The 20,183-nt window shown below is 40.0% G+C and overlaps 1 protein-coding gene across 5 annotated transcripts; it reads right to left on the bottom strand.

Moving 5' to 3' along the window:
* Positions 1 to 265: 265 nt before the first annotated feature.
* On the bottom strand, positions 266 to 18,841 carry mia3 (MIA SH3 domain ER export factor 3). 5 transcript variants are annotated; one of them, XM_032543099.1, is made up of 29 exons: positions 18,612 to 18,841; positions 17,104 to 17,237; positions 16,916 to 17,002; positions 15,941 to 16,788; positions 14,604 to 15,805; positions 13,289 to 13,618; positions 12,856 to 13,004; positions 9,965 to 10,096; positions 9,615 to 9,636; positions 9,438 to 9,526; positions 9,256 to 9,333; positions 7,368 to 7,478; positions 7,209 to 7,280; positions 7,022 to 7,126; positions 6,708 to 6,830; positions 6,502 to 6,589; positions 6,296 to 6,360; positions 6,082 to 6,172; positions 5,823 to 5,961; positions 5,440 to 5,602; positions 5,324 to 5,359; positions 5,120 to 5,187; positions 4,348 to 4,433; positions 3,568 to 3,681; positions 2,798 to 2,860; positions 2,664 to 2,710; positions 2,498 to 2,566; positions 1,655 to 2,057; positions 767 to 1,014 (listed from the first exon to the last, which is right to left on the bottom strand). In XM_032543099.1, the coding sequence occupies exons 1-29, from the start codon at positions 18,730 to 18,732 to the stop codon at positions 767 to 769; spliced, it is 5,283 nt and encodes a 1,760-aa protein (XP_032398990.1). In that variant the 5' UTR covers positions 18,733 to 18,841. The 5 variants fall into 5 exon arrangements, with proteins under 5 accessions (XP_032398987.1, XP_032398986.1, XP_032398988.1 ...); XM_032543098.1 differs by having other exon boundaries at positions 14,604 to 15,790; positions 15,920 to 16,788; XM_032543096.1 differs by having other exon boundaries at positions 266 to 1,014; positions 6,541 to 6,589; positions 14,604 to 16,788.
* Between the last annotated feature and the right edge of the window lie 1,342 nt (positions 18,842 to 20,183).

Consider the following 20,183-nt stretch of genomic DNA (forward strand, 5'->3'; position numbering starts at 1 on the left):
AAAAAGAGCAATTATTAGTTTTGCATGCAAGCTTTCCAAGTTAACTACATGTAAATCATGATTGAAATGCAACATTGTCACTCCACACACTAAGCTACACACACTGTTGGGATAAGTTAACATATCTGACTTTTATGAACAGAACAAAAGTTAATGTTGGTTAGATGTATGCCTCATTTCGTTCCAAATAAGAGCTGTTGAGGTTTATAGAGCCTGTGTAAAATACATCCACTATACTGTAACCAGTTAGTAACATAACACCGGCAGCTTTTACATTCTTTATTATTAAAAGTTCTACCAACATAGTAAAATAACTTATACATCTGACCATCAAATTACACATTTGCTTTACCGTCAACTCTAAAAGCAACAGCTTTGGGAAATTATTTTATTCCTGAAATGCTAGAAGCTAAACTCCCCCCTTTTTCAAAATAATTTCCACAGGAAATGACATTTAAAAAATTGCCCCTTAAAAATCATTGCTATGTACTGTATATATTTTTTAAAAGAACAAAAATGAAAATCCTCGGCATATAATGAATTATTGCACAATAAATGTTTTTAAAAAAGTGGCAACCCTCTCAACTTCTTGATTTTGGATACATAATTATTAATACTTTAATTTAAGGACCATGTTTTCTTTAACAAACACCATTGCAGCTTTTATTTTAGAACTGAAAAAATAATCATGACCTTTGTTTGGACTGGATCTGGGTTGTTAATGTTCTGGGTAAATTCAAGTCCCCTGCCATAGCTGGTGGCGTCTTTAAGGCTTGACCATTGCTGGCCTTGCTGAGTCCTGAGGGGTCTCCTGCTTCACATGCAGGTCCAGTCCGGGGCCGGTGTGAGAGTTCTGGAGAGCATCGGGTGGAGAGTGACCATATGCATCACCATGTGACGGATGGGGAGGGACGCCTTGAGGCAGGTACATTGGGGGGCTGGTGTGGTCACGCGGTCCTGGGTAGCGCATGTCAGGAGGGACGGGGGGACGTGGTCCCATAGGTCCACGGACACCTGGTCAGAATAATTGAAAGGGGAAATGTTCCTTTATTTAGCACGTCAAAATAATTTGGACACAGTAACCAATCCATTAAATAAAAAACATGTGCAAGGAAGACAACCCGAAGGGGCTTATGTAGTGTCTCCATTTAACATAGAGTATGATTACAGTTTAATATGAAACAACAAAGTAAAAGACAAAATAAAAATAAAAAACAGTACAAAATATACACAACTATAAATGTATATGTAGAAAATTATGACATAGGGTAAACAGGCTTAAAAACATCAGTACATACGTGGTCTACATTGGTACGTACAACTGTCAGGAAATAGCTATAGCCTTGCACTCACAACAAAAGCTTCTACACCAATAAAATTAACACAGCAAGTAGAAACACTATCAGACAGTTCTATCATCTTCACTCATAGTCTAAAACTTAATACTTTGGAAGAATGAGGCGTTACTCTCTTTACTCACACTCAAAACCAGCACATCCCGTTAGTGTGCCCTACACTCTTGTGGCCTACTACTCAAAGCTAAATACATTTAGGGGTCCAGCCCCAGTACATACCAACAGAACACTTAAACATAACACATCATCGGCACAAACTGATGGTGTGTGGAAAATAAAAACAAAAGGGCAAAACGTACCATGTGGCGGAGGCATCGGTCCAAAGTGATGAGGTGGAGGGGGACGGAAGTGTGGTGGTGGGGGACCCCGAGGATCAATGACATGTCCAGGGACGGGCCTGGGGTGAAATGCGTGTCCGTTGACGGGACGAGGTCCAAACTCTCCTCCCATTGGTCCAGGAATTGGCATACCTGGGTGCCCGTTGGCTGGTAGTGGAGGCCCGTGATGAAGAGGAGGACCACGAGGACCCGGGGGGAGGTGGTAGAGGCCAGGTCGTGGAGGTCTGTAAGGCCCAGGAGGTGGCAGGCGGCCATGGGGTCCAGGGGGGAGGAGCTGCTCATGGGGTCCAGGGCCAAGGGGAGGTCCTTGGACCATGGAGCCTGGTGAGTCCCTGATTGGAGATGCTAGGAAGGATCCAGGTCCCTGAAAAAGGCCAATTACAATGACAAAGAGTTGTGTACTTTTTAAATGCAGTCACATAAACTTTAGTTAGTCCTGTAAATGAGTACATATGGACTACAATTTTAATCATGCTGTGAAAAGATCCAAAAACCACACAATTTACAAGAAGTACATTTAGCTAGGGCTCAAAATCACATGACAAGTAACCTTGCACCATGATTATTTGGATGAAAAACCACACCCTTTGCACACAAACTCAACCTCTGACACACTGGATGAAAAGAATCGCTGCTTCTCTCAGTGCTGTGAGAACAGGTGAAACCACACACTCAGCCCAAAAGGTTAGGTCAGCCCCAAGTGAACCAAAATGCCTTCAACCTTTGCCCAAATCCAGCTTTAGGGAAGGGGGCGGCGTGCTTGCATACGCCTTCACACCTGTACTGGCCAGCCTCTATACTCACTGGCTCTGGACTGTCTGTGGAGGCCTCAGCCTGTGCCTCTGCTTTTATTTGTGGCTCTACTGCTTGTGTCTGTAACAGACATGTAGGTAGGAGCTCTAGGCCTTTAGATGGAATGAGAGAAGGTAATGTGTACAAATGAGTCTGATCTGATTAGAAAAAGACTTACAGATCCATCCATGTTCGCGGGTGATGAGCTCCGGGGGCCCATCATGTCTGAAAGAGGAGAAACAGCACCGTGTTGGAAGAAGATTAAAAGCAAAAGGGAAATATTTAAAAATACAGAGACAGCAGAAGACATACCCATCCCAGCGATGGGTTTGTTTTCAAGGTAACGACCATGTGGGTCTGACGGAGGTCGAGGACCTGAGGGGAGACAACGAGAAGATGCAGTGATGAATGAAATCCCTTAAGACTCGGCCTGTGGCACTTTTTCCAGGCAGGACAGTAGAAACAGTCAAAGAGGAAACAAATTATTAAAAGGGCAAAGACTGGCCATCTCTACTCCCCGAGGACAACAGTCAGAGGAACAAAGCCTTCTGGATGACTTTAAAGCCCCTGAAAACTTTCAAATTGGTTGCAAATTAAATTATCTGTAATGTGTGACTTAAGAAGCCACAATCAAAGATAGCATTTGGAGAACAAAATACATCCTTCTGTATTTTTTTTATTCAGAGTTTAACAAAAACATTTAGTTAAACTGCTTCATCAGGATGTTTGGGTTTACTTATACTAAGAAGCTGATTGAGAAAATGTGTTTTTAGGGACTTTAAAAAACAAAAAAGGTGAAGCATGTTTCGACAGAAACACAAAAAACACTGCACAAAAGGGAATTTCTAAAAGAATCCATTAATAGAAATAAAACAGCAGGAAAAATGGAGTTGAAGACAGAGGTTCCAGCATGTAACTGTAACCCTGGTGAGAAATAAGAGCAAGAACTCAAGAAGGGGAAAGATCTGAAAAGAATAATGAAGTCAGGTGTGTAAGAGGAGAAAGATAAGAGGTTGCAGCGGAAGGATGACGTCCAACTGTGGCGAGGAGCAAAGAAGGTGAAGTAACCCACTGGGACTCACCATACGGGTCAATTCTTCGCCCAACTGGGGCAGAAGGAGGGCGCCTGGGACCCTCTATCATTATTGGAGGGGAGGGTGCACCCCCACTCACAGGAGAGGTCCCGTATGAATCACCTGTTATGATCAAACATCCGTTTACCAAAGGAAAGAAACAGCTGACAAGTCACTACAATATATGCAAAGGTGAGGTCCTCGTTCCAGGCTCTCTTTGAGTCCAGTACATTGAAATGCAGGGTTTTCCTGGGGGGGGGGGCTTTGAAAGACCATTTTGAATAAAATGTAAGACCTATTGTAATGTAAGACCTATAGGACTTTAAAGTACAACAAAATGCAGAGTCACAAAACTACTTGCAAAGTAAATAAACATATTCAAATTGAATAAAAGCAACACAGAGTAATAATAATTATACAGCAAATTATATTTGGACTATCGAAAGAAAGAACTATCACGGAATAGAAAAAGAAGCATTTCAATGAACATTAGAGGTAATGTTACATCGACGTAGGAAAAGTAATACCTGTTTAAAATGATTTTAGACCCAGAACACAATACTTCAGCAAAATTTGGACTTTTTAAAATTTAGATTTTGAAACTTTTTTTAGACCACTGCGGTAACCCTGACTTAGACCTGGGGGGCCACCAGGCTTGCAACAAATGAAACATCCTCTTTCTCATTTACATGGAGGGTTTTGTTAAACAACGGCATCCTCTTCTCAAAGCTCTGAAGGATGAGACCTGACCTAAATAAAACAGCAGGAAGGGTCGTGCGGCCTGTTTACCTTGTCGAAGGCCTGTAGGTTGTCCAGAGTTGGGCCTGAAGAGAGGAGCGCGGCGCTCGTTAAGCTGGGAGCTAAGTACAGCCAGTCTGTTCGTGGGTACAAGAACAAACAAAAATGTTTTCTTAGATGCAAATAAGCTCCATAGGTAGGCCGACATCATCAAGTTGCTCCTTTTGTCCAAACAGTCCTGAACTAAACAATACATCATTTATAATGATGGAGCAAATTCTCACATTTGAGCAGCTGGAACATAATTCATCATCAAATTATTTGCCAACTAATTTTCTGTTGATCAATCGAATGGTTTAAATTAGAGATGGTCTGATTTTTTTTATTCCCGGTACCAATACTGATTCATGAACCTGTGTATCGGCCGATACAGAGTACTGATGCAATTCCAGTGTGTCATATACTTTATTATGTTTTAACAGCTGTAGCTGTACTACTATCCCTGTATGGATGTAATATGATTTATATATTCGTTGTCTGTCTCGCTCAGGTTAAACTCTTTGTGAAACATGAAGAAACACAAACAATGAAAGCCACAGAACCTTCTTTTATCATCCAGTTTGAGAGTTATAACGGAAAAAGAGCGTAAATAAAGTACTTGAACGTAGATTTTCTTTAGAACTTTAGTACGCGGTACCAGATCAGTGCATAAACTTCAGTACCTCCCGATACCACTACCTGTGTTCTAGGCAGTATCGGAGGCGATACCGATACTGGTATCGGAACATCTCTAGTTTAAAACTATTACTTTGCCAACACTTACTTTTCACGGAGCTTTGATGATTCAAGCTTCTCTTGGTTCAGAGCTCGCTCTGCATTACGAGCATTCACCTGGAAACATAACGGAGAATTAGTGTGCAACTGGAATAATAATGCCTCAGCTTATTATCAGTCTTAAACAGGCTTAAATGTCAATGTATAGCATATTGGCATATGTGAATAAATTGTGGCACTTTGTGCAGCATACCCAGTTTGAGTGAGTTTTGTTTTCTTGTTCTTTAATCTAAAACAGAAAGAAAGATATTCAGTCAGGTTTCAGTAAGATTTCTCTCTGTACTTGCCCATTTAAAAATGAATACCTACCTGCTCTTTGTAGACTTCCTCGGTCTTCTTCATCTGCTCCTCCATTTCATTAATGCGTTGCCGTAAGACTTTAACCTGCTCCTCGGCCTCCACAGCTTTTCCTCCCACCTCAGAAAGCTGACTCTCTTTGCTGCGTCGCTCCAACTCTTCCTTGGTTAATTTCCTGTGAAGCCACAGAAACACCCCTCTTCAAACAGCCGCAACACGCGGTTCCTACACATCTTTTTTAATTCAAAGACTATTCATGAGATGCTTGACTGGATTATGCTAAAACAGCATAGCTTATTCATTCATCATTATGAAAATCTACAGCGTGCAACAGCAGCTAATAAAAAGAAAGAAAAGAAAAAAAAATGGTGATCGACTGTTTGGGCTTTACTTACTGCTGCAAAGCATTTTCCTTCTGCTGGTACATTTCAACCATGATTTCGTTTTTCTGCTGGAGGATCTTGAGCTGGTTTTCAACATGGCTCTTATCGCTTTTAAGGGTTGCAATTGCATGCTCCAGCTCCTGGTGTTGTTCTGTTACAATATGCAACGTTATGTTTAGTGAGGTGGGAAGAAAGTCATTTACAACGGCAATGCATTTACGGATTTTTTTCTTCTCCAAAAATCACTTGAAAAGAAACATGACCACCATACCTTCCAGTGACTTCCTCGTCTTTTCTTCGTTCAGCAGTTTAGTCATGAAGCGATCACGCTCTTCTTCGACCACGGTGAGAGTGGTCTGGACCTGGAAACAGACCAAGTACATTACAACATTTTAAAGCAGGTTAACAATTTGAAAGACTGGCTGTAAAATTTTATTGTCCACTCCTAACTACGGTGAGCTTCATTAGTTATTTTGACATCTTACCCGTGAAACATCCATCATCTGTTTGATCCTGTTCTTTATAGCTGTCTTCTTGTCCGAAAAAGACACTGAAAGGCCAATAACCACTTAGTGTGAAACACATCATCATTTATGTTGTGACAACAAATATGTGGAGGTTTAAAAACCTCTGAATCTCTTTGCGAGTGCATTATTCCTTTTACTTAAGGAGTAAACAGAGATGGACTAACCAGGTGCTACTTCACCATTGGCTAAAACTTTGGTGTCACCTTTCTGTAAATCACAAGCGTCTAGGTCTGCCAGAAGTTCGGACAGCACCTGTCAGGAGACATTTTTGCGTAGGGGTAAGTTGATGAAAGTCATGGACCAATATGTACAGTGAATAAACACGCGAAATACAGTGGTCACAGCTGTTTATAAATAAATGAACCCTGACCTCCACGTTGTGATCTTTGAGCACCACCGAGTCCTCCAGCTCTTTCTGGGACTTTTGATAGACTTTAATCTGCTCGTTCAGATTCTTGTGTTTGTCCTCCCAGCTCTTAATGGTTGCCTTAAGCTGTTACAAATAAAAAGTCAGTAGAGCACCTCAGGAAAGCAGTATTTATCTAAATTATCCCATTTTAATTAACTCTAACTAAATCTCTTAATACCCATCAATTTAGACCCGTTAACAGACCTCGGTGATCAACAAAATAATCAAAACAAGTCTACATGACAGGATAATTTCATGTAAGACAACAGTCTTACCGTTTTATTTTCTTCCTTTAGTGCTGAATAATCTTTCTGAAGACATTTGTGCTGAACTTTGCGGGCATCTTCACGAATCTTGGCCTCGTCCAGGAGAACAGTAGTCTGTGGCAAATACACAGTTGGTAAGAGACGCTGAAACCACGAGCTCCATATGATTTTACAACGTGCAGAAGGTAACGTGTACCTTAGCGAGAGCGTCCTGAATACTTTTCCTGCTGAGCTGTAGCTTCTGGTTTGACTTCTCCAACTTCTCAATCTGTTAAAAGGAGCCGTTAAGCATCATGAATCTGAGGCAGCAGCTAAAAAACAAATGAATAACAGGAAGGAAAAAATAAACAATTACCCTGGTGCCATTTTGAAGAGAGTTTGCCTTCTCGTCTTCAAGTAGTTTTGCATATTTGCTCTTTTCCTCAGCCATCTGTTTATTCCGTGTTTCTGCCTCCAAAACTTTACTCTGCAAGAAGGTTAAGGAGAGCAATGTCACTGGCAGTCCTTACAACAGGAGAAGCCAGTTTACTTGCTGACTAAAGGCGCAGACACACCAACCCAATGATCGGCTGTTGGACAGTCTGGCGAGGTAGGTGACTCGAGTCTGTTCGGTGTGCTCCGTGCCGTCCTCAGTCGGAGGCGCCGTCGGCTTTAATTTGGGCCAATTTGACGAGTTGAATAAACCAGTGGGCAGTTGGATTCAATGACGAGCGATGGAACTGACGAGCGGGATGAGCGTGACAAACGCCTCTCAAAATCTGACAAAAATCTGTCAAACTGACCTTTATCGCTCAAAATAAATTGACAGATTCAGCAACTGCATGGCCTATTTCTCATTCAGAAACACGTTTCGGTGAACTATTTTAGTAAAATATGAGATGATGTTCCAAACAAGCCACCATTATGGTCGGCTTTGAAATTCTGGAGAAGCCAGACCAACGTGACGCGTTTGTCAATTCTGTTTTTTTGGGCGACTATACAGATTAGCGCTGCCTGTTGATATGGAGACGTAACGTAATTCCTCAAATAAAGACCGGTAGTCAAATAAAGAGAAAAAGGGGTCGACCCCGAAACAGCTGGCGTCGAGACCTGGACGCTGACGTCAAGAGAACAGGCCACTCTTGGCGACAACTAGAGAAAATCGCACAGGACCGGAGTGCCTGGAAAACCCTTGTCGGCGGCCTATGCCCCAGGAGGGGTAGTAGGCGTAAGTAAGTAGTAAGTAGTCAAATAAAGGCCGGGCCTCTGATAGTGGCCGGGGGCGTGGTTAACACGGACAAATAAAGGCCGACCTCAAATTGAGCCCTAGGAAAAATTAGTGTGGATAATCTCCTATATTAATTTAATATGGTGTGCGTATTGTGTGTTTATCGTAATGTACATTTCTTCCTATTTAATTTACAGCTTCAACAATATATTCATGCTTTTAATTTTTCCACACTTGGTTTTTCTTGATTACGGTACTCATGTAAAGTATTATTGTTCTACCGGTACTTTGGTCAATGTGGCTGTATGTGTTATTCAGCCAAGTGTAGTGTGTAGTAACATTGGATGTAACACGGGTCTCCTTTAGTGAGAACAGAGAATGATGGGCTCTGGTGATATTGACGGACCTTTCAACAACAAAACAAAAAGAGTTTTAAAGTATGCGGTGAAAGAGCTGCAAGAAATTTCGACACACCATTTTACCTGTATTTGAAATAAATACCCTGTACATTTACAGGGTTCAAACTGACACAGTAATGGTGTTTGATTATTTCTGACCCAAATTGCTTTGTCGCCCTTCTGGCTGTTGTGTATGGTGATATTTTTCCTAATGGTTCTTAAAAAAATGAATGATCTCTGTCTACAGGAACGCTATGGCTTTTCATTTAAAACGATTATACTTATCAAACAGATGGAATTAGAAATAAAAGCCTGCTGCTAATAAAAGCCCGGTACCTTCTGCAGTTCAGGTAAATTAAGGCCCCGGCTTTTATTTGAGTAATTACGGTATGTCTCGCGCACGCGCAAAACGTACACTCAGGTCGGCGTCACTTCGGTGTTTTCTGAGGAACTTTTGGGACTGAAGGGAACCGAGCGATCAGTCTGCCTGTCTTTTCTGCCGTCGGGTTGGTGTGTCAGAGCCTTAAATGATATACAACACCCATAAGCTATAGAGCAGGTGCACTCAACACAGTACGACAAGTACACACTGCGTTATACACAAAGACAGGAAGTATCCATGGTTCCTTGGTGCTTACCTCCAGGTTTTGCATCCTTTTCATTGTAGAACTAACAGTTTCTTTTGACTGTTTCTGATTTTCTTTTAGGTGTTCAGTCTTCAAAAAAGAAGAAATAAGTTCCAGAAATAAAATAACTTATTTATGTAATTTTTTTCAAAAGTAGCTCATAGTTGTGAGATCACATTTTATTTGTTGCTCACCTGTTTCTGGAGTTCCGACATTTTAGCGAGAACATCATTCTTTTCTTTTTTGAGCACCAGAATTTGCTCTTTCAGCTTTTTTTCATCCACTGTAATCACAAAAATGGAAAAAAGTACAAAATCAATTAGTTGTTTCACCTCTGTATTTTGCAATGAAAAAAAAAAGTAAAAACTTACCGAGGTATTCTCTTTTCTTTACCTAAGTTTTTTTTTTAGAAAAGCAAAAAGTAAAGATCAGTTTGATGTCTGAACAACACAGTTTGGAATAATTGTAAAAGCAGGATTATCATGTGCATGATTAATGTAGCTCTATCAAAAATGACCAGCAGTGATCCAGAAAAAAAAAAAAGAAAAAAAAAAAAAGATGTTGATTTCAGACATTTCAAGATATTTCGATGCAGTGTGCATCTTTGGAGTCAAAACCTAATTTATTCTCAGCTCAAAAAAATTCTAATATCTTTTTTAATGTTGGTAAACTGGACACATAATTGGAGCAAATATGACAGCAGCAGTATCAGAAAACATACCGCCAACACAGTCCTCCAGAAGAAGAGGGTGAAGGTGACTACTCCAACCAAAGCAGTGATGACAATAGCTTCCCACGGACAACCAAACAAAGTTTCTCCTGGCTTCCACTCTTCTGGCAGTAATGAAATCACCTGATGGCAAACAAACACAACCACAGTAGATTTTATGGTAAAATCTACAAGAAACAGTTGGAGCTGTTTAGGATTTTGCAAAGTTTGCCGTGATTAAACTAAGCCTTATAGTGACGACTATATTGTAGTGGTAAGAAAAGTACTTCCACTCTTGGTTATGGGTAACCAGAGTACAAAGTCATGTGATCCTGTGGGGCCTGTGGTGGATAGGTGAGATGGTAAAGACATATGGTTCTGCCTGTATATACAAAATGGTTATTGCGCTCCGATAAAGTGTTTGGGGCAGCGGCTTATACACTGTCCCACACTAGCCTAAAATCAGCTATTTTACCTGCTTTTATTTGTTTTACTGTTTTTAACTGCTCTTTAATGTTTAATTTATTATACTGCACTGTAACTTGTACTATGTTGATCTTTTTATGTAAAGCACTTTGAATTGCACTGTTGCTGAAATGTGCTATATAAATAAAGCTGCCTTGCCACAATATTAAGAGATGACCAGGGACACGATCAGGAATAGTAATAAAAAAGCTGGGGTACATAATTCTTGAGGGTAAGAGGTCTATGTCTCAATAAATGAGAGGGGAATTACCCTTGTTACATCTCTTACTGTGTTTCAAATGTGAATATGATGACAAGACTAAAAATAGAGACAGAGGAAAAGTCAATATTTGTTAAAGCACAGTGACACACTTAGCCTACAGTAGGCCTTGCCTATAAGTAACTTCCAGTATTTAGATATTAGATGGAAACACTGTATTCATTAACCAAAATGTTGAAAGGATCTGAAGAAAATTAGTGACTGGTTACTCTTTTCACACCACTGAGAGGAAAGCTCATCAAGATATCAGAACATTACCATACAATATTAATAAAACCAAGCAGTGTCCTAATGCAACAACCAAAAATGATTGGACCAATAAGGAATTTGTACGATTTAAAGGTGTTATTGAGAACAATATAAAGGGTTGCTCTTACAGTGCTTCATCCACCGATTACTTCCAAATCCAGACAATTTACAACTAAAAGCCAAGTGTAGTTCATTTTACAGTTGCATCAATCATTTTACAATAGTTGTTTGCAAGCAAAAACCCAACTTATTCATGAACAGTATTAGTAGCCAAAATGGAGCATCATTTTACCACTTGATTAATGTCTAGTTATAAAAAGAACTCTGCATATTGCTACAATCAAAAAGAGACCTTTGAACTTAGCATTTGGCAACATGTGGGAAAGGTTTGTTGCAGCAGTACAAGAGGAACACCATATATGAATGCATATAATTAAATAAAGTAACAGAAAAAAATAGAGTTAACGTTACATAAACTAAAATTGAATAAAAACTGAAGAATCTATAAACTATGCAGAGCATTTGGAGAAAGATGACATGATAAACTGAGAGATGGGATTAATAGCAGCAGCATAGATATAACAAGGAAAACTACAATACAACAATATATCAACAGCATGACGAGGTAGAGCAATATATGAAAGACCCATATGTCAGTTAAAGATAACCTGCGTACCAAATACCCGCGTTTTGGTCATAGGTTTTGGTAAGTAAATTGAGGAGTCAATGTGCATCAGCCATAGGCTCATTAACACGTCAGCAGGCCAAGATAGCATAATAAATACTTGACATAGGAGACAAACTGAACTCATATGTTCACTTACACGTTGCAGCGCCTTTAGAAAAAGAATGTAAACCTGATCCGGTTCCATTACAGGTCTAGGTATCGTTAAAGTATCCCGCTCCATGCTAGTCTTTGAAACAATAACGGAACTAGCACAAAAAACGGTATGCTAGTTTGACAGATATTAGCTTGCCAGCACGTCAACGTTATATATCTTCAAAGCTGGGCTAGAGGTGTAAATATGGATTAAATAAAAGTACAAAAAGCGAGTAGGAAGATGAATTAATTTGACAGCATATAGTCCATTAAAGTGCTGTCTTCTGTGATAATTATCTGGCCATTTATGCCAAAATAAGGCCCGCCGGTTATGCTAGTAGCCAGCTCAGCACCGGCTGTGTTGAACTTCAGCCTACACCGCGACAGTCAACAAGACAGGGGGAGGGCCATGGGACGTTCAGGAAAACTAGGACATTTGATGTTTCCCGTGATCCACAGATCCCAATGTTCACGCTGTAAGCACCATAGGCAGGAAGGTAGGCACGGCCACCTCATACTTAAATTGATCTGTTTGCTGTCTTCAGGAGTGGGAGTGTCCCTAAAACGGCCTATTAGTGTGGCATCTTGTTGTGTTTTTTTTACCCCGTAGCACAAGTAGACTTTATATTTAACCATTATTGTTTTTCTGTCTGATCATTTATATAGGCCGACATTTTCGACCGCACATGAAAGAAGCTTCATTCACGGAAAAGACAAGAGAAGGCAGGGACTGGGCTTTGTAAAGGATCTTATGCAGAAAACAGTCAGCTGTTGTAGAAACTCCTGGTCAGATACTGCAAGTGCTTGTGTTTCGATTTTTACCTTCATGTTGTTTTAAAACTTTCTTGTGGCTGCAAATGCAATAGAGGCAGTGAGGTTTAGCAGACTAAGAAATTGACTACGTAATTATTGCACAAATACCCCACAACGGTTATTATTAAAAATCAAATCATATTGTTTCCTCATGGCTTAGTAGCAACGGTGGATGGGAACAACTGGTTTAGGTGATGGTTGAAGAATCAGAGTAAAGAGATAATGTATTAAAAATGAATGCTGAAACTACAGTAGCTTACAATTCTTTAGACTCACCTCAATAGTCCACTCTGCAATTTTAGTCTTCATCATCGAAAGGATGCTGCCCATGTAAACAATCCCCATTGAAAATAATCCCGCTTCTACTTTTTCTTCTTCTTTTTCTTCATGAATTTCAGACACTAGTTCCATGGGGTCCAAAGATCCTAGTAACAAAATGTACCCATTAGTCTGTTTATGTGTTACGAACAGACAAAGTGAAACATTTTCCTTTACAGTTTGTCATCACATGCATTCAAAATATGCAAAGAATCTTGTGATTAAAAGTACTCTTAAATTCTAAATAAACACCTCCACAATGGAAGCCAAGTGAGCAACTATTGTTTCTAGGTTTAAGCAACTTGCATGCTAGGAAAACATTTTACAGACACAAAACTGATCAATTAACTTAAAAAAAGGATTAATTAATTACGTCTCATAGATTACCAACCTGAGGGCGGGTGCTCAACCTCGACACCAAGGCCCATGTCTAAGGGATTTTCCAGGGTGGCTTGAGGGACCTTCTGCATCTCATCTGATGCACTGAAGCTCATCTGATTGTCTTTGTTTTTATTAAAGTGTCCGCCATCCTCGCCCACACTGACGTGCGGTCCACTGTGCACCTCATCCAAAACTATCTGCTCTTCTTCAGTCTCTGCTGGCTTTTCCTCATGATTGGTTACTGTGAGGTTGTCATCACTCTCAGGTTCAGGAATGCTGTCAACCTTGTCTTCTGCAACAATGTGGGATGTGTCACCATTTACATTTAATTTGTGTTCATCTACAACAAAAACATTGAAAAAAACAAAACAATTAGAGATTAGTCAAGGAGGTAATTTCCCAGGTTTGTCCAAACAGTTCTAGATAGAAAGAAATTGTAGTCCTGGTAGGAGATTTTAGTTCAGGTTTCCATCTAACATATTTGACAACAGGTGTGGTCTGTGGCTTTGTAAAAAGTGTGATATTTGCTTAGTAGGAGGTCAGTGTGGCTCTCTTTAATGGAAGAGAAAACACTGAAATGTAAGGTGAGCACAGTTAGGGCGGGTACCGTCATCCACTGGAGCAAAACTATTTTAAATCTGTATTTGGGCTCTACACTATGATATCTGATATGATTACTGACAAAAGGACAAACGTGGTTGTTCAATGGTGAAATGAGGCCCTGTTCACCCTTTGTACATAAGTGCATCTTTGGTGATGCAGGTGAGAAGTCAGCCAAAGCACACTGAGGATATAGCTGGATCAAATAGCCCATACTAGCTACCAAACAGAGTCCAGTTATAAGACTTTGCAGAGTCCACACTGGGCATGAGAAATCCTGCGAGCTCAGTACAGTTGGTTGTATTATGAAAAACAACTACGACAAGAGTTCCAAAGTTAAAAAGGGTTATGTAGCAATCATCTGCTCTAGCTGTATGGCAAAACCTAAATATGTTTTTTTTTCTTCTTCAGCAGTAGCCGCAATTCTCTGTCAATTCTTAGGGAAGTGAAATTCTGTCACAAATTGTCACTTGAGACAAATTCTAGCGATAGGTGCTTACTGCAAGTGCCTTGTAACTGGATAAGGACAGGTAAGGAAAGTGCCACACTATCAAACTCTGCGTTCACTTTATCTTTGGATCATAAGCTGGTGCAGTTTACCGTACTTGTGTGTGAAAGGCCTAAATCAAAGGTTAAAACAGAATCTGCAATGATAAACCGGACTGTAGTAAATCCTACAACCCTATACCAGACACTCAAATTTAAATAATAAAAAACAAACCTACCTTGGTCAATATCTGAGGCTTTTTCTACTGCCAACGGCGTGCTGTCACTGGCTGCTGAATACTTCTGCCGTAGGCGGAATGCGAGCTCCTGGAAGTCATCCAGTAGTTCAGCTTCCTCATCCAAACTACTCGTGTCCATGTGTTGGTCATAACTGTGCTTTGTGTCTCGGCTATCCAGCATCTTCTCAATCTGATCCAGGATGGGGTTCTCAGAGGCTTCCAGGATGCCCTCCAGTGCACTTTCCACATCTTGCGTGGTACCTTGGTTTGAGAGCCAGGTAGCCTGCAATTCTGTGTCCAAGTCAGAGAACATGGCCTCCACTTTGAAGAGATTCCTGAGACCCAGTAGCTTTTGGATCCGCTCCATGTCCTCCTCTGTGAAGTGGTCTCTTAGCAGAGACAGTCTCATCACGCTGTCGCTGTATTCTGGCTCTGGAGTTGACACGGTGGGCAGAGCTGTTTCAGGTGAAGGTTCGTCAGACTCCGTGTTGTCCGATTGTGAGAAAGAATGTGCATTTTCATCTTCAAGTAATTCTTCTTTCTCCTCCTCCTCTTTCCGTTCCTCTATCTCTTTCTCGGTTTCATCCTTCCAATCTTCTGTAAGATGTTTCTCAATAATCTCCTGTTCCTCCACAGATAATTCTGTTGGACTATTATTACTCTCTAAATCCTTCTTTAAATGGTCATTTATATGATTAGGTAGGCTGTCATCTACCGTCTTTTCATGATCTTTCACATCTAAATTATTTGATTGCATCTCTTCAGTGAACGAGTCCGGATGGGTTTCAGTTTCGGTACCAGCTAATTCTTGATTCGTCCCTGTTATGTTTTTTTTTAATTCATTGTCTAAATCCTCACTGTGCTCCACTGCATCGCTACTGTTATTATCATTATTGCCCTCTAATTCTTTGGAATCTTCCTTGTCTTCCTGCTCAAAGAGTTTATCTGTTGTTTTAATAACGGAGTTTCGAGCCTCCGGAATGGCAGAAGTTTCATCTTGTGATACCGGATCCACTGATATTGCACTTGCTTCGGTTTCATGGTGTATCGGCTCATCCGTTGGTTTTAATGTTTCCTCCCAAGCGTTCCCATGTCCGACCACTTTTCCCTCACTCTTATCGTCATCATCGTCATCATCATCAAACAAGGCAGGCTCTACGTTCTCCGGCTCTTTTGGTAATTCTACGTATATTGGTTCTTCTTCTTCTACGGCTTTTGGTAATTCTACGGATAGTGGTTCTTCTATTTCTACGGCTTTGGGTAATCCTACGGATAGTGGTTGTTCTTCTTCTGTTACGGCTTTTGGTAATTCTACAGATAGTGGTTCTTCTTCTTCCACGGCTTTCATTCCTTCATCAAAACTCTGAGGGTTTTTTGAGGCAGCTTCTTCTTCTTCTACCTCACCCTCGTCATCGTCGTCTTCCTCTGAACTCAAATCTTGTGCTGTCCTTTCTCCCCCGGAGACTACTGAAAAAACAGCATCTCCAAATGATGTCCACATGTTCTTCTCCTCTGCAACCTTCTCATTGTGTGGTGTTGGAGGACTAGCTTGCTTTTTGAGGGATTCAGCAAAAGACAGCAATGGAGTTTCTGCTGCTTTATCATTAATGTCTTCCACAGGATGATTCTCCACATATTCGCTTTCCTCCTCTTCATATGGGGTAACATTCTTTGTGAATTCGTCATCGCTAGTGACAGCATCAAAAGTTGTACCAAGTGTAGTTTTTAACACAGGGATTTGCATTCCTTCAGTAATGGAGACTGGTTCGTTTTCTGGAACGACATCACTGTTGCCCTCCACTGGGTTTTTCTCAACTCCTCCGTCCTCTGCAGCTCTCTCAGTAGCATCAGGTGTAGCTTCTGTATCCATCTCTACTTCTTTTGTAGAAGGTGATTCAGCTGCCATGTCAAGTTCAGGTAAAGAGGCACTTTCATCATCTGGGACTTTATCAAGATCCTCAGAGGTATAATGATGCTCAGTTTGTTTTCCACTGTCAGTTGCCTCGTCTGCTGATGGCTGCGTTTCTTTCTGCACGCCCTCTGCCACTTGGATTTGCTCAGATGTTCCCTTATTTTCACCATTATTTTCACCATTATTTTCTTCCAGTGAAGAGTCTAACAGTAAATCTATGTCGTAATTGTCAAACTTATCAAATCCAGTGTCAAAACAGACAAAATCTGTTTCCTGAAAAGAAGTCAATACATTATTACATAAAATGATGCATACTGTTATGTCGATAGTTTCAAAGTTACATTGTATTTTTAATTGAATTGTATAATTAATTTAGTAAGTCAGCAACATATTTCCATACCTCTGCTGGAACTTCAATTTCTTTGTCTGTATAAAGGTGGTTAACTGCAAGGATGTCATTCGGGAAATAGCCAAAGTGACTTCCAACCTATTAAAAAATACAAAAAAGAGAACATGTTGAGTATAACTAGATAGCCAAACCTAGATGTTCTCCATTTCTGATTAAAAAATTAACCAGAGTATACGTACACTTCCGGCCCATACGTCAGTCCTTCTGCCTGACAGTTTGTAGTATACATAGACAGTTTCAGATTTTTGGACTGACAGGAACCGACAGTCTGGTCCAGAGAAATCTTTTATAGCTTTTCCCCGACAAAGAAGCACTGTGAAAGAAATACATTCATAATTAGAATTGTTTTAAAAAGGTAAGCAGTGTTATCAATATGTTATTTTTCACATACTACTCTTTCAAGAATGCAATATGTTGGGACACACTTTTCCAAGATGCATACAGACAAATGGCCATTATACATTATTTTTTTAATCCACTCATAATACCAAACGTCTATAACTGTTATGTTCTTCCCTTTAGTTAATGTAGGAAAAATGCTTATTACAAAATCCAAGTTAACAAATTCAAATGTTTTGTTCATCCAACAGTCCCAAAACCCAAAGATACATGGTTTATTGGGAACCAACTCATTTGGGGAATTGTTTTGGCTTGAAAATGACTTACAACGGATTTATTGTTTATTAAAATGAATGCCAAGTTCTTTTCTATCAATCCATTTATTGTTTTGGCTCTACAACGTTGCCCTTTTTACAAAACATGTAACACAAAATGAGACTACAATTGAATTAACTAAAAGGGATGGCAAATAAGAAAAGAGTTTAGATCTGCATCGTCTGTATGACATGCCACTGTCATGTTATAGTCGACTTTCGCCTCAGACGTTGGTTTAAAAGATACAAGCAGAGTAACTGATCATATTATGTCTTTCTTTTTTATGTTAATGTGTCTACTCGTTACTGTGTTATTACTCAAACTTAGCTTCTCCTTTTGATAAGTAGCCACTAAAACAATTTCTTATTACCAACAGCAGCTTTTGTTGTTGTTGTTGTGGTGGTATTTTCAGGTGAACATTGTCTATAACAGCAACAACAACAAAAACAACAGCTAGCTATAACGGTCCCTGAGGCTTGGATATGCTGGCGTACATCTAGTTAGCTAGCAATGCAAATTGGAATATAAAGACAACCTGCGTTAACAAAACGGTAATTTAAATTCTTATTTCACCTAGCTAAAGCTAACGCTGAATTTAAATAGTTTGCTGGTTAAACTACGCAATTTAGAGTAAGATTTAGTTTGTGCTTATAACGTTAGCTCCAAGGAGAGAAGTATTTTACCCAAAGCCGGCCGGTGGCTAGTAAGCTAGCTGCTAACATTAGCCACCACTAACCACCCAGCTGGGCAGGCCGAAGCTGCCAGGCAACCGGCCAACACTACGGGCTACGTCGGAACAAAATACTCCCCTAAGATAATGCCTAAAGTTAAGATTAGCTTGCCCTGATTTCAACAAGCACCACAAGCCTGCACAGCATCGGAACTACTATAGATGGTTGGCCAGAACGCAAATATCGACTGGCAACAGGTCTAGAGATAAGGCGTAGTTTATGGCTAGCTGTAACGTAGTATCGGGATGTGGGAAGATGCTTCCCTGAAGTCCTAATGAGCTAGTAACAACAATCAAACTTACTGCTGCACTCCTCATCGGCGCATCTTTTAAAGTCGGAGAACCTTTTTTCCAAGGCTGCAGTTGAAATAAAATTAAATAAAAGTAGTAAAAGGCCCTGTCGGTAGAAGTATTTTGCTGCCATGCTGGCAGTTTCTGGGGACTGGCTTCTCTCTGCTGCTGGAGCATGAAGCACTGCGAGCTGAAGGAGCCGACACGTCAGCAGATCAGATCCGGCTGGGTGTAGGCACGGATAGGTTTACAGGATATAAGGTTTGAATTTGGCTGCTCCATGTGACTGTGGGAAAAAAACACCTCATAACAGAAATCAGCCTCATCATGGTGCAGTTGCATCTGGAATCAGCAAAGACATCTACCGTATATGCACAAAAAGATTCGAGAGATTGAAGAATATATATTTAAATCAGATTGCGACCGGTTTATTTTAATTGGTGTAAATGCTGAAAGCTGGGTGAACTTTTCCCACTGCTTCATCTTCTTCATACACATTTCAAGTCAGCAATCTAGTGTAGCATCAGCCTTTAAACATACAGCATTCACACCGCAAGTCTTCGGAAATTGCATTCTCTAGTTTCAGATAATCTTCCCCAGAGGCCTCTTTAAAGAAATATAGTGTAGACCTATAGCAAATACAATAAAGAGAAAAAAGGCAGCCCCCTCAAGTTTGTTCATAGTGATAAATGGGCTTGTTGCAAACAGAAAAACACAACAAACCTGTAATCAATATAGATAAGAACAACCTTAAAAATATATATATCTTATTGCCAACTATTCTGTTTCAACACAATTAACCTTTTTTCAAATTTGGGGTTTTGAAAATGATAAGATTATTATCATGTTAGTAACAGTCATTGATAACAAAACATCTGACCCATTCAATTTGGAATGATACATTTGTTTGCTCTCAGCATTTCTAGATAGCTAGATAGATTTATAGATAGACAGATAGTTAAAGTCTTCTGTAATGCCAATGGGAAATTGCTGCATTAGCCAGTTCACACATAAATCCAAAAACAAACAGCATGAGGATATTCAAAGAGGTAAATAAGAAATAACATTATGAAACATAAATACCTAAATTCTGTCAATTGCAAATACCAATGTGGAAAAAAACACAAAAAAGTAGAAATTTCTGAAACATGAGTCTTATGACCTCTGCTTCTCTTCAGCTCATGTTAGGCATGGATGTATTAAGGGAACAGGCTTCCCATTCGGTTGTACAGGAGCGGCGGTGCAATGCATTCTGGTAGCTTTGCAGGGACTTTGTACAAGTGCTGCTTCGAGTAACCCGCTCCTCATGTGCATAAAGTCGAATCCATTATTCCTAACACAAAGAAGTAAACTGATGAACTGAATATTTACCAAATAATTCAAGTTTGTAGTTGATTTGACAATAACCAATGTATATTCTAAAAAAAAAATTCTAAATAAAACGTTGAAACGTTTGAAAGGCTCTGTGACACTAAATCAACCTGTTTTGTCTTAAAGTCTAAAGCTACATGAGACTCATAGTCAACCTGCAAAATGTCCTGAAAGAAATGCTCCCTTGTTGTTTAATTAATTATTTTCTTTGGA

This window comes from Etheostoma spectabile, chromosome 18, assembly GCF_008692095.1.
Source record: "Etheostoma spectabile isolate EspeVRDwgs_2016 chromosome 18, UIUC_Espe_1.0, whole genome shotgun sequence".
NCBI lineage: Eukaryota > Metazoa > Chordata > Actinopteri > Perciformes > Percidae > Etheostoma > Etheostoma spectabile.